The sequence below is a fragment of the Gadus morhua genome, unplaced genomic scaffold (assembly GCF_902167405.1).
Source record: "Gadus morhua unplaced genomic scaffold, gadMor3.0, whole genome shotgun sequence".
In the NCBI taxonomy this organism is placed as follows: domain Eukaryota; kingdom Metazoa; phylum Chordata; class Actinopteri; order Gadiformes; family Gadidae; genus Gadus; species Gadus morhua.
This window is the reverse complement of record NW_021963990.1, coordinates 17,501-30,000: the sequence shown is the minus strand read 5'-3', so window position 1 is coordinate 30,000 and position 12,500 is coordinate 17,501. Positions and strand designations below refer to the sequence as shown.

The window sequence follows — 12,500 nt, the reverse complement described above, 5'->3', positions numbered from 1 at the left end:
ATCACGCACTGCCCGGTGAACGGCACACGTGATTGGAATGTACGTCAGCCGAGAGCAACCAATAGGTTCAAAACATATGCGCGACAGAACACTGCCAATATTCACGTGACTCAAAGCTTGCACCTGCGTGGTCAAATCTCTGAAAAGTCAGTTCTGAAAAAATACGTTGCAATGGCGTAAACGTACACCTTTTACAAGTTTTTAAAACTAAATATACAACCTTTCAAAACTTATTTCTCAATGTATGAACACCTGTTTGCAGAATCCCATTTACAAGGTTTCAAAACCGGGAAACAATGAAATACACTTTTAGAACAGTGCCAGATTTGAAACTCTGCAAATGCGCTGGTGAAATTGTTTGAACTTTGAAAATGTGTTGGTGAAAATGATGTTTGAATTTTTTTTTGAATTTTTTTCAGGTTCTAATCTCTTTTTTCAGTGTTGCAAAACCTTTTTTACAAAGTGTTGAGTTTTGAAACCCAGACTTACAAGCCTTTGAAACTTTTTTTTTCAGGTTAGAATTATGGCAGGAAACTGGCTCCATATTTTTGGGGCTTAGAAACACAAATATCTGAAACCCCCCTCCAGAGTTGAAATCTTGAAAACGCTCCGCCGTAGCGTTTCCGTCTACACTGCCAAGACGCAAATCTCTGCTCAGATCTGCTCACGTCGCGTACGCGTTTACGTCACATACAAGCGCCAGTACAGGAAATTAAACAAACATGTTGTATTATTTCCATGCGTTGGACCGTCAAGCTGCTCTGGCAGCTCTAATAAACTAACAGGAGTCTTTCCACGAAATGTACAGGATATGTACAGATAGTATTACTGAACAGAGAAGGATCTGTAATTATGTTTTGATTTTCGCGGCGCAGATAAGAGAAGAAGGAAGATTCTACGCATGCGCTCAGACATGGTGGTGTTGTGTGATGGTGTATCACAGCACCACCTAGCTGCCTGACATGCATACCCAATCGAATTCCACACACTTTTGCGTCACCGTATGCACGCAGATTTCCTCCCGAAAACGCTTGTCTAAACACGGAATAAAGAGTGAAAACGCGACGCCACTTTTGCGTCTTCTGTTAAGACCGCCATCATGTAAACGTAGCCTAGAGCCTGTCCCTGTTTCGGGGGTTAACGTAACGCATTAATTCACAACCACACATCTGTGTGTGGGTTACATCTTTCGGAAAGTACGATGACATCTGTAGTTCCCGACTCTGGTCCCAGGAAACCTATTAAAGTATAATTTAATTATCATTTATTCCCAGAGACTCATATGAGTTGCTCACAGATGCGGTCTCAATGACACATTATTGTAAATGCCATTAGCGTAGCTTAATGTACGAACACAAGACCACTCATGTAATCACAAGATATTATCCTAATCACATCAGCATGAGGACATAAAGGCGATACATAACATGGGTACAAGGACACAGATACACAGGCCTATCTAACGAGTCGATCGCTTGTGTGTAGACAATGCAGTGATGTATGCTCCAGGCTCTTCGGCGATGACTATAATCAACCTCTTATCTAATTGGGCCCATAATTAGTACCACTGTCCTGCTGCGAGCGACTCTATCTTTCCTAATGGCTGAGTGTGGGGTGAAGGAGAACAGTGTGTGTGTGTGTGTGCCCTCTTTGTGTTGTCCTCTGCTCAGGTACCGTATCCTTGGCAACCCCAATGACGCGCAGGGCTAGGGCCCAGCTGGCCAGCCACTGATACTACTATCTGTACATGGTCCTCTGTCTCTCTGGCCTGTGTCTCTCTCTCTCTGTCCCTCTGGCCTTTCTGCTCTCTCTCTGTCTCTTTGTGTGTGTGTGTGTATGTGTATGTGCGTGTGCGTGTGTGTGTGTGTGTCTCTCTCTGTCTCTCTCTCTGTCTCTCTGGCCTGTGTGTGTCTCTCTCTGTCTCTTTGTGTATGTGTGTCTCTCTCTCTGTCTCTTTGTGTATGTGTGTCTCTCTCTCTGTCTCTTTGTGTGTGTGTGTGTGTGTCTGTCTGTCTCTCTCTCTCTCCCTGTCTCTCTCTCTCTCTCTCTCTCTCTCTGTGTCTGTCTGTGTCTGTGTCTGTGTCCGTGTCTGTCTCTCTATGTTGAAGGATATACAGTGTATAAAAAAGTTACAATAATAATGGGACTTTGTCTGTCCTAAACTCCTCACAGCGCCTGTGAGAAAGACAAAGTGATGGGATGCTGCATTGCTGGCGAGCCTTGGCAGACAAGTGGTTTTTATGTTGTGAGCATCTCTGTTATCCACTAAAGTGAGAGCCGGTCAGACAGAAGAGGGCAGCCAGCACATTCCTCCTTCCGTTCCAAAAACCAGTCTGCATATTGTGTCTATGAATAGCCTAATGCAGCCAGACAGATTTTTTTGGATCCTGTTCAGTGTTGCGCTTTACTCATCATATTTTCCACTTACATATTGTACTCCTCAGTGTCCAATGGGTCCGCACACCACACAAAATCTGCCGACCATTCTATTCATTAATTGCCCTCAATGTGAAGAGCACTTGAGTATGTGTGTTTCACCTAGCCCTTAATCGCTGTTACAGCCTTAAAACAAGTTCACAGGCCACACACAGGTCACAGCCCTGACCCTAAGCCATCAGAACTGTCTCAAGGACAAGGAAAAACAACCCAAACCAAAGGGAAACTGAGGCCAGATAGATTACTGGGTTAGACACGAGGAAGGCTGTGGTTCGTCTTCTATCTACACCGAAGCCTTCTGTGTAGATAGAAGGGGTCACGGACACACCCATGCAGTACCAGGACACACCAGCCGGGTGTGTAGGACACACCCTGCTGGTGTGTCCTGGTACTGCATGGGTCTGTGGGGTCAGTGTCTCAGGGCTGTCTCGGTCCATTGTGTGTTAACTGCTCCCCAGACCCCAACACCCGGGTTTTTAATGTCCACGCCTTACACTAAAAACAGGATGCTTACAAAGGCGTTGGCCTGATGTGGAGCAAACACACACACACACACACACACACACACACACACACACACACACACACACACACACACACACACACACACACACACACACACACATACACACACACACACACACACACACACACACACACACACACACAGGTTTGCTGTCCTCTGGCTGACATGTGATAGGTCAGGAGATAATCCTTTTCATTGTTTGTATTCCTGGAGAACCGTTTACATAAGAGAGTGATGTCAGTTTGATGTACAGTGCCAAAGATCGGAGGATGCCACCGAATGTAATTTATTTCACAGTTTTATGGACAAACGCGCACACAGTACAAACTTGGCCTTGTTGCAAAGATAAATAAGGCATAATGGGTTCACAGACGTAGACATTACAAGACCAGAAGCTTCTCTCCATCTGACCCAGTCCACATTCCTGAACACTCCCGAATCCCAGTACGCTGCCAGACCAGTTGGCCCAGCCAGAGGAAGTCCAAGATGTTTTAAATATGACGACAACACACCCACACATATACACACTCACAAACACATAGACACACATACGCACACACAATATTATTGCGAGTTTGATTAATGAAAGTTGTCTAAATTATTTAAACACAGAATGTCTAACTGCTGTCTTCAATCTGAAGTACAGCATGTTATCAATTTAATAATCGTTGCTTTTCATTTCCTCTTGTTAAATACTGTTTCTACGATATGACCCTATGTTGAAAGTCATAATAGTCCATCAACAGTCTTCAGAGAGAGAGACTAATAATCACAGATGGTAAATATATCACAGCAAGGACAAACATAACTCATCAATGATGTTATTGGAAGGACAATGAGGACAAGCCCCTGAACCCCTCCGGCCAATCAGATATCTCCCTCCGATCGCTGTGATCCGCCTCAGCGCCTAATGCTATCTAAGCTGTCATTTCCCTCTTGGCTTCAGAGCCTCACGAAAGAAAAGTAGCCCTCATAATAAGATAAAGCTCTTATCATTCAGAGCCTGGAGGGCTTGGGTTTCTAAGCAGGGGCGAAAAAAACACACAGAGGTCACAACAAGGAAGACCTTGCAGACACATCGCGGTTGCCCCGTTCCTGTCCCCATGCCTTTGGCCTGACGGTGGCCGATCCACCATGCTGTCGTCATGTGGTTCGTTCTTCTGTCCCCGGGTTAGCGGTGACGCGGATGACTAGCGTGCGATGGAATTATAAGCAGATCATGGGATTCTTCCGAGGGGGATCACGTTTGGGGGCATGGAATTTGAGATAAGGGCTACTGAGGCACGCAGGAACTGAGAACGTCTGCGGTGGTTAATCAGTACAGCGTGTTGCCATTTTAAGAACGAAAAATAGATTGATCGCAGGTGTTCCGTTTACGGTCCTCGGACGGAACCGAGTTTTTGTTTTGATTTGGAAAAATATACTGCGTTGGCCGGGAATCGAACCCGGGTCAACTGCTTGGAAGGCAGCTATGCTCACCACTATACCACCAACGCTGTGTGTAAACTTTCAAAATAGTGCTTCGATCAAAAGTCATCCCCACACCCCAAAAAGTTTTTCTTTGCTAAAAGCCTAAACCCTTCACCTCGAAGAGCATGAAACTACTTCTCTGTGTGAGAGGAGAAGTAGATCTCTATTAGGTGGCCGAAGCAATCCCTGCAGCTTGCATGACATAGCTCTGCACTCACTCAACCAGGAATACTCAGAGGAAGATTAAAAAAGGGAAAAAAGGTACTGCGTTGGCCGGGAATCGAACCCGGGTCAACTGCTTGGAAGGCAGCTATGCTCACCACTATACCACCAACGCTGTGTGTAAACTTTCAGAACAGTGCTTCCCTCAAAAGTCATCCCCACACCCCAAAAAGTTTTTCTTTGCTAAAAGCCTAAACCTTACACCTCGAAGAGCATGAAACTACTTCTCTGTGCAACAGGAGAAGTAGATCTGTGGCCACTCTGAACGCGTTACGCGCGTTAGAGGCATTGAAGATCGGCATTTTTGCATAGGGAACTATTGGTTAAGGCGCGTAGATGCGTTACACGCGCTAAGCAGTGCGTAAGGCCCGTTTTACGCACCTAAATAACGCGCCCAACGCACCAACACGGCCAACGCAGTAACGCGCGGAGTTCAAAAAATGTAACTTTTGACGCGCCTACGCGTGACGCTTAGCCGCGATAGCCAATCAGCGTTGAGCTTGACCCGATGTCACTGGCAGAGCGACGGAGGACGCACAGAAGCAGAAAGAACATGGACGACCAAGTCATCGTGTCAGTGTGTGCTGAAACGATGAGGAGGTGGTGAAACTCACCCAGCTGTGAGCGCCTACGGAGCAGGTCATGCACTAGAGTTTAGATTCTCTGCCCGAGCCCAAGCCCGACCCGACCCGGCCGGACCTGCGGGCCGGGTCGGGCCGATATTTCCCACCACTATCTTCGGGCCTGGTCGGGCCGGGCCTTTGATTGAGCGCTTGTGTTTTTTTTTTTTAATCATTGCTTTATTGGCCTCATCTGAGGAGGAATCTATGCCATAAACAGAAATATTATAGGCCTTTATTACACGGGTCTTCTCAATGCCGTGGAACGCTCCATTCACTTACATGGGTAGTAGTCCGGTAACTTGTCAACCCCAGCGTCTTCGGTTGCTAAGCGACGTCAACGTCTTTGGTGGACTATTTCTCTACTAATCAACACTATGAATGCTGGTAACGAATAAATTGTAAGACACACCATGTGAAGTTATTTTTTCGTTTTGGCAAGTAGCCGTGTAATAAGCGGGATAATGTATAGAACGTCGCCGGTCATTATCGAAAATAAGCCCCTTCAGGGCGAAGCAAGACACCTCCGCTGGGCGGACTCATCTAGCTGCGTAGGCGCGTTAGGCGCGTTGTGACACACAATGATCAAGCGTCAGGCTAGGCGAGTTACGCTCGTAATCTAACGTGCGTAACGCGTTCAGTGTGGCTGCACCTTTAGGGTGCCGAACAATCCCTGCAGCCTGCATGACGTAGCTCTGCACTTATGCCGCGTTTCCACTGCAGGGTGCGGTACGGTTCGGTTCCCCTCAGTCTGGTAGGGAGGGGGCGGTATAGCCCAGAGGTTGCGTTTCCACCGTCGACAGTACCCTTTATGGTAGGCCGGATGTCGATCGCCGCAGCAGCTAAGTAAACATCGTGACATCATACAGCTCGACACCGCCTGCTCAAGAAAAACAATGGAAAAGTTGAACACATTAAACCACGACACATTAAACCAAGAGCTACCATGGAAGTCGTCCAGCAACAGTTTCTGGCAGAGGAACGTCTCCACCTCCTTGTTCGCCCAAGCAAGCGTTTTACGCGACATGTTCATTGTAAACAATAATACCTCGAGGCTACTGTTTGTTTGTTTTTATCCCCACGTCGCCCGGAAGTGACGATTCTGTCGACCAATCAACGGAGGGGGTGTGTAGCTCGAATTTTCCGGCACCCTTTCAGGCGTTTCAGTACCCCAACGGAGGAGTACTGAAGACGAGGGCAAAACGAGTATGGCTCAGTCCGGGTCACGCCCACTTTTGGCGGTGGAAACGCAATCCGTACCGCACCTTTGCGAACCGAACCGTACCGCACCCTGCAGTGGATACGCGGCAGTACTCACCCAGGAATACTCAGAGGAAGATAAAGAGAGGGAAAAAAGTACTGCGTTGGCCGGGAATCGAACCCGGGTCAACTGCTTGGAAGGCAGCTATGCTCACCACTATACCACCAACGCCCTGTGTCAAGAAAGAGCTTTGTACAGTTCACAAACGTAAACAGAGAATTTTCTTTGCTAAGTTTTAGAAAAAAGTACTGCGTTGGCCGGGAATCGAACCCGGGTCAACTGCTTGGAAGGCAGCTATGCTCACCACTATACCACCAACGCTGTGTGTTTAAGTACTCAGAGTTAGCAGAGCTAGAGGCCCCTCGAAACCCCAGCTGGGACTGACATTCCTCACTGTGAAGAAACAGCACAGCCATAGCCAAAGCCAGGGCCTATCATCCGACTTTACTCTGCGGCGTAGAAGTCACTGAGCACAGTGACAAGTAGAGAATTCACCCTGTCCGTGGAAACGGTTCCTTGACCGTGGAGGTAAAGAGTTCGTTGTCACATACACACAGAGACACTGTCCTTGTGAGGACATCGGTATGTCCTCAAAAGAACTCGGGATGTGTGAACAGCCTTCTATACTTAGAATGTGCACGCAAACACTTTGTACATAAATACTTGGAAGTCTAGTTTCCTCCGGTTATATTTTCCACTGGGACTTAAGTATTTTGTGAATCTCCCTCTCTCTCTGTCTCTCTCACTCTCTCTGCCTGTCTTCCCCCGTCTTGTTTCTCAGGGCTACGTCAACCCCCATGAGTAATTACAAGAAAAAAAAGAAACCAATAATTACATATCATTATGAAATTAGAGTCTGAGTACTTTGGGTTGCAAATGTTGTGGTCTCATCCTGCTTCACTATGATGATACGTGATGAGGTGTTTACGAGGGAGGGAGGGGGTGAGAGAGAGAGAGAGAGAGAGAGAGAGAGAGAGAGAGAGAGAGAGAGAGAGAGAGAGAGAGAGAGAGAGAGAGAGAGAGAGAGAGAGAGAGAGAGAGAGAGAGAGAGAGAGAGAGAGAGAGAGAGAGAGAGAGAGAGAGAGAGAGAGAGAGAGTGAGAGTGTGGGTTGTAGGAAATGAGAGAGAGTGGAGACCACAGGAGCTGAATGAATGGGGTTAGTTGGGTGGGGGGAGGTAGTATGTGAACAGACTTGAGCAGTGAGCTGAGCTGACTTCTCGGTGGCTGCAGAGGCCTCATGTGGCCTCCAGCTGTGGAGGTGTACTGGTGGATTTCCCTGGCATTTTGCCCTGCCGGATGTGTAGGTTCTGTTACGTGTGTGTGTGTATCTGATCGGTAATCATTTCTTTGTGCGTCTTCCTGGAGAAGTTTGTAATTATGTGTGTATATATGACATTTGTGAGTCTGAAGAAGCAGTGCTGGTGTGTATGTGTGGGTGTGTGTATATGTGTGTGTTTGACTGGGTGCGTTTGTGTATGTGTTGTTTGTGTGTACGTGTGTGCGTGTGTGTGTGTTCAAGCATGTGTCATTGTGTGTGTGTGCGCAAGCATGTGACTGTCTGTCTGTCTGTCTGTCTGTGTCTGACTGTGTGTGTGTGTGTGTGTGTGTGTCTTGGTGTGTGTGTGTTGGTGTGTCTACGTGCACGTCTCCTACCCTCCTCCGCTGAGCTCTTTTCCTCGGGGGAGCCGGAGACGCGCCCCCAGTCCCCCGCTGCATTACTGATCTCCAACACCAGGAGGCGCCGCAGGGACACCAGGTCCACGCCCCGCAGCCCCGCCTCCAGCCGCCGCACCACGCCCCGCCCCGGCTGGCTGGTCACCACGGTAACCTGACACGGCAAAATAAACAAACTGAAAAAACACTTTGATAGCAGATGGCAGAGGTTCTGTTAGCCACACGCTTTCGGCGCGTTGTTGTTATTGGTGAACAACGTATTCGGGTCAGGTAGTTTCAACAACCTCTTCTGTGGAGGGGGGATGAGTCGGACTGGGTGATGGGGCTGTGATGTGTGGTGCTCTTCAACCTTGTGATCACCACAAGAACCCCCTTTTTTGGGGGTTTTTTAACGGTTGAAAAAAAACCCAAAACAAAACAAAGCCCCTCTGACAAGTCATCTCTGCACACAAAAATGTTCTTCTCTGCTAAAAGCATAAACCTTCCACCTCAACGAACAAGAAACTGCATTTCTGCGTGACAGGAGAAGCAGTGTGTTGCCGAAGCAAACCCTGCAGCCTGTATGACAGCTCTGCACTCGCTCCCCCAGAAATACTCAAGAGGAAGATTCAAGCATTTGCTACTTTGTCTGGCATTCTTCCTATGCATAGGGAGAATCCCCTGTGGAAGAAAAACAAACTTGCTGCAGTGCTGCAACGTAAGCAGAGCCTTTCTTCGTATAGTTTTGGAAAAAGGTACTGCGTTGGCCGGGAATCGAACCCGGGTCAACTGCTTGGAAGGCAGCTATGCTCACCACTATACCACCAACGCTGTATGTAGTCTTTTCAGAACAGTGCTTTCGTAAAAACTCATCCCCACACCCCAAAAAGTTTTTCTTTGCTAAAAGCCTAAACCTTCCACCTCGAAGAGCATGAAACTACTTCTCTGTGTGACAGGAGAAGTAGATCTCTATTAGGGTGCCGAAGCAATCCCTGCAGCTTGCTTGACATAGGTCTGCACTCACTCACCCAGGAATGCTCAGAGGAAGATTAAAAAAGGGAAAAAAGGTACTGCGTTGGCCGGGAATCGAACCCGGGTCAACTGCTTGGAAGGCAGCTATGCTCACCACTATACCACCAACGCTGTATGTAGTCTTTACAAAACAGTGTTTCGGGGAAAAATCATCCCCACACCCCAAAAACTTTTTCGTTGCTAAAAGCCTAAACCTTCCACCTTGAAGAACATGAAACTACTTCTCTGTGTGACAGGAGAAGTAGATCTCTATTAGGTAGCCGAAGCAATCCCTGCAGCTTGCTTGACATAGGTCTGCACTCACTCACCCAGGAATGCTCAGAGGAAGATTAAAGGGGACCTATTATGCTTTTCGAATTTTATGACCTATAAACATTGTTATAATGATTGATAGTCATGTTTAACCATACACAAAAAACGATGTAGATTTTCGGGAAACTCTTCCTCTCATCTGGGCGCTTTCAGCATTCTTTGTCAACGCTTGGTTTAGTCCTTCTCCGCCCCCTCGCCCCCCTCCTGCCAACCCAACTCCGTTGAGATTGGTTACCTTCCTTGAAGCGCGCGCGCGGGCAGATTTGACCAGGCATATGGGGGCGTGGCAGGAGTGCCTCTACGTAGATGATTTCCCGGAAATGTGAACAAGTGAATCGCAAACGTGGTCCCGAGTGTTTAGCGCTCTGCACAGCCACCCCAGACTGTCAGCAGGGAATACGTCGAAATGCATGTACGTCATTAATTGACAATTTAGTATGGTTAGACATGAATATCAATCATTATAACAACGTTTATACGTCATAAAAGTCGAAAAAGCATAATAGGTCCCCTTTAAAAAAGGCACTGCGTTGGCCGGGAATCGAACCCGGGTCAACTGCTTGGAACTATACCACCAACGCTGTATGTAGTCTTTTCAGAACAGTGATTTTCTCAAAACTCATCCCCACACCCCAAAAAGTTTTTCTTTGCTAAAAGCCTAAACCTTCCACCTCGAAGAGCATGAAACTACTTCTCTGTGTGACAGGAGAAGTAGATCTCTATTAGGATGCCGAAGCAATCCCTGCAGCTTGCTTGACATAGGTCTGCACTCACTCACCCAGGAATGCTCAGAGGAAGATAAAAAAATGGAAAAAATGTACTGCGTTGGCCGGGAATCGAACCCGGGTCAACTGCTTGGAAGGCAGCTATGCTCACCACTATACCACCAACGCGCTGTGTTCAAAAAAAGCTTGCTACACTTCAGCAACGTAAACAGAGACTTTTCTTTGCTAAGTTTTAGAAAAAAGTTCTGCGTTGGCCGGGAATCGAACCCGGGTCAACTGCTTGGAAGGCAGCTATGCTCACCACTATACCACCAACGCTGTGCGTTGAAACATGCAGAGAGAGCCTACCTAGTCCCGAACCCAAACCCTGCCTGCGCCTGACATTCCACAAGGAAAAAAAGCTTGCCTGGGGTCCATCCAACCATTTTTCCTAAACATTACACTTTCTCTTTTCCCTTACGTTCCCTCAATGAGTTCCAGTGAGTATCGCGACTCTTCACCGAAAACACGAAGCAAACAAGAAGACAAGACACAGATCTAGTCTTCATTATGTGTTACACACAGCGTCTCGTTGGTATTGGCTTGGTTAATCTCTGAGCTTCTCCTGAGGCCCATCATTCTAACTGTTGATCTAATCACTGTTGGCTGTGATATCTTAACACTAGATAAGCAAAAGTGTGGTCCCTATTGCAGAGACTACTGTGCATGATTGGAATAAACGTCAAGAGCCACAGTGATTTCATTCGTTGGTGGCAGAATGGTTAGGCTGGTTCAATGTTTTAAGAAAAGTCAGACTGCAACACAAATTATATGTACATGCTCATCGCAAGGCAAACCCAATGACTACGAAGCAATGGATGGAATATGTATAATTCTTTACGAATCATGGCTTTTCCCCCAAACTCTCAATTGAGATTATCTCCTATGTGCCTCTGCTACAAGTGCACTTGTGATATGGATGCTAACCAGGCTGGGGACCGTTCTTTAAGGGCCAAGTCTGAGCAATGTACAAGAGGTACATTCACACTCAGTCCTTCAGCACGGCGCTTTCATCCCAAGCCCCTTACAAGTGGGCCTGAGAACAAAGGCAGAGATCTCTGCAAGGCGCCCATTTCACGCTCCCAAAAGAGAGATGTGGATCTTGTCAGGGCGGTGACTTATATAGAGTTATATTTGGATGACAGTGGGGGGGGGGGAGAGAGAGAATAGAGCCCATTGAGTCAGGGGCTTTTCACGCCTAAAGGGGATGAGGGAGATAAAGATGATGTTCTGGACACAGTGCTGCGTCACATAGCCTGAGGTGGGAGATGATCCCTGTCTAATTGGATTAAGTGGAGACGGGGACCTGCGTTCTGTTTCCTGTTCTGTTTTTGGGAGAACAGGGCCTAACTTGGTGAAGGATTGAATGAGTGTGGAACATCGGATTACACACACAGGTGCAAACACAGACAGGAACATACGTCCCTTCGCGGTCACACACATCCACTTCTCAGCTATTCATACGCATGTGTGAGATGGAAAAATGAATCCTAATACTTTATATAACGAGGTGATTGAATAAGCCTTTGGATAAATCCTCCTTGCACTAAGAGATAGCTCTGTTCCTCTCGCTTATTAAAAGGTGGGATGTTAGTTGTATCTCATTTGTATCGCCACTGGCCAAGTCAATCACCTGACTTCTTTATTGTGTAGATTCCTTTAATTATTGTGTTCTTTAAGGGTGTAAACTCCCACTGTATTGCAAATTAACACCATTGTCGGTGTCAGACAGGGCAAGCCCATCTCGGGATCCACGCGGTCACTCCCTTCACCTTTTGTTTTGTTAATTTAAGACCTAATTCCTTGGTGCTACTGCCCACATTCTGAAGAAGCCTACTTGTCCCGTGATCATGCTCCATTCAACCAAGTATTTTGCCTATGAAGATAAAAAATAATAATGGACGTGAACTGCATATGTTTATGCCATACACACTCCCCACTGGAAAGAAGCCTTTGAATTGCACTCACTGAGCACACAAAAAATAAACAAACACGCACACGCACACTCATAGACAATCACACACACACACACACACACACACACACACACACACACACACACACACACACACACACACACACACACACACACACACACACACACACACACACACACACACACACACACACACACACAGAGGGCCATGTGTTCAGGGTTCTGGCTGGTCCTCTGATGGCTCTAGTCATATCATCGGGCGTCTGT

The 12,500-nt window shown here is 47.1% G+C and overlaps 1 protein-coding gene and 8 non-coding genes across 9 annotated transcripts in view; all 9 read right to left on the bottom strand.

Moving 5' to 3' along the window:
* m1ap (meiosis 1 associated protein) overlaps window positions 1-12,500 on the bottom strand; it is a 33,860-nt gene that overhangs the window by 14,917 nt on the left and 6,443 nt on the right. Inside the window, exon 4 of the mRNA XM_030350052.1 lies at window positions 8,190-8,364. Coding sequence (XP_030205912.1) covers window positions 8,190-8,364 — 175 coding nt within the window. The remainder of the gene's footprint in view (window positions 1-8,189; window positions 8,365-12,500) is intronic.
* Window positions 4,387-4,458, bottom strand: trnag-ucc (transfer RNA glycine (anticodon UCC)). Its single transcript has one exon. It is a non-coding gene; the product is annotated as a tRNA-Gly (tRNA).
* trnag-ucc (transfer RNA glycine (anticodon UCC)) lies at window positions 4,698-4,769 on the bottom strand. The gene has a single exon. It is a non-coding gene; the product is annotated as a tRNA-Gly (tRNA).
* Window positions 6,635-6,706, bottom strand: trnag-ucc (transfer RNA glycine (anticodon UCC)). The gene has a single exon. It is a non-coding gene; the product is annotated as a tRNA-Gly (tRNA).
* On the bottom strand, window positions 6,785-6,856 carry trnag-ucc (transfer RNA glycine (anticodon UCC)). Its single transcript has one exon. It is a non-coding gene; the product is annotated as a tRNA-Gly (tRNA).
* trnag-ucc (transfer RNA glycine (anticodon UCC)) lies at window positions 8,949-9,020 on the bottom strand. The gene has a single exon. It is a non-coding gene; the product is annotated as a tRNA-Gly (tRNA).
* Window positions 9,261-9,332, bottom strand: trnag-ucc (transfer RNA glycine (anticodon UCC)). Its single transcript has one exon. It is a non-coding gene; the product is annotated as a tRNA-Gly (tRNA).
* Window positions 10,355-10,426, bottom strand: trnag-ucc (transfer RNA glycine (anticodon UCC)). Its single transcript has one exon. It is a non-coding gene; the product is annotated as a tRNA-Gly (tRNA).
* On the bottom strand, window positions 10,505-10,576 carry trnag-ucc (transfer RNA glycine (anticodon UCC)). Its single transcript has one exon. It is a non-coding gene; the product is annotated as a tRNA-Gly (tRNA).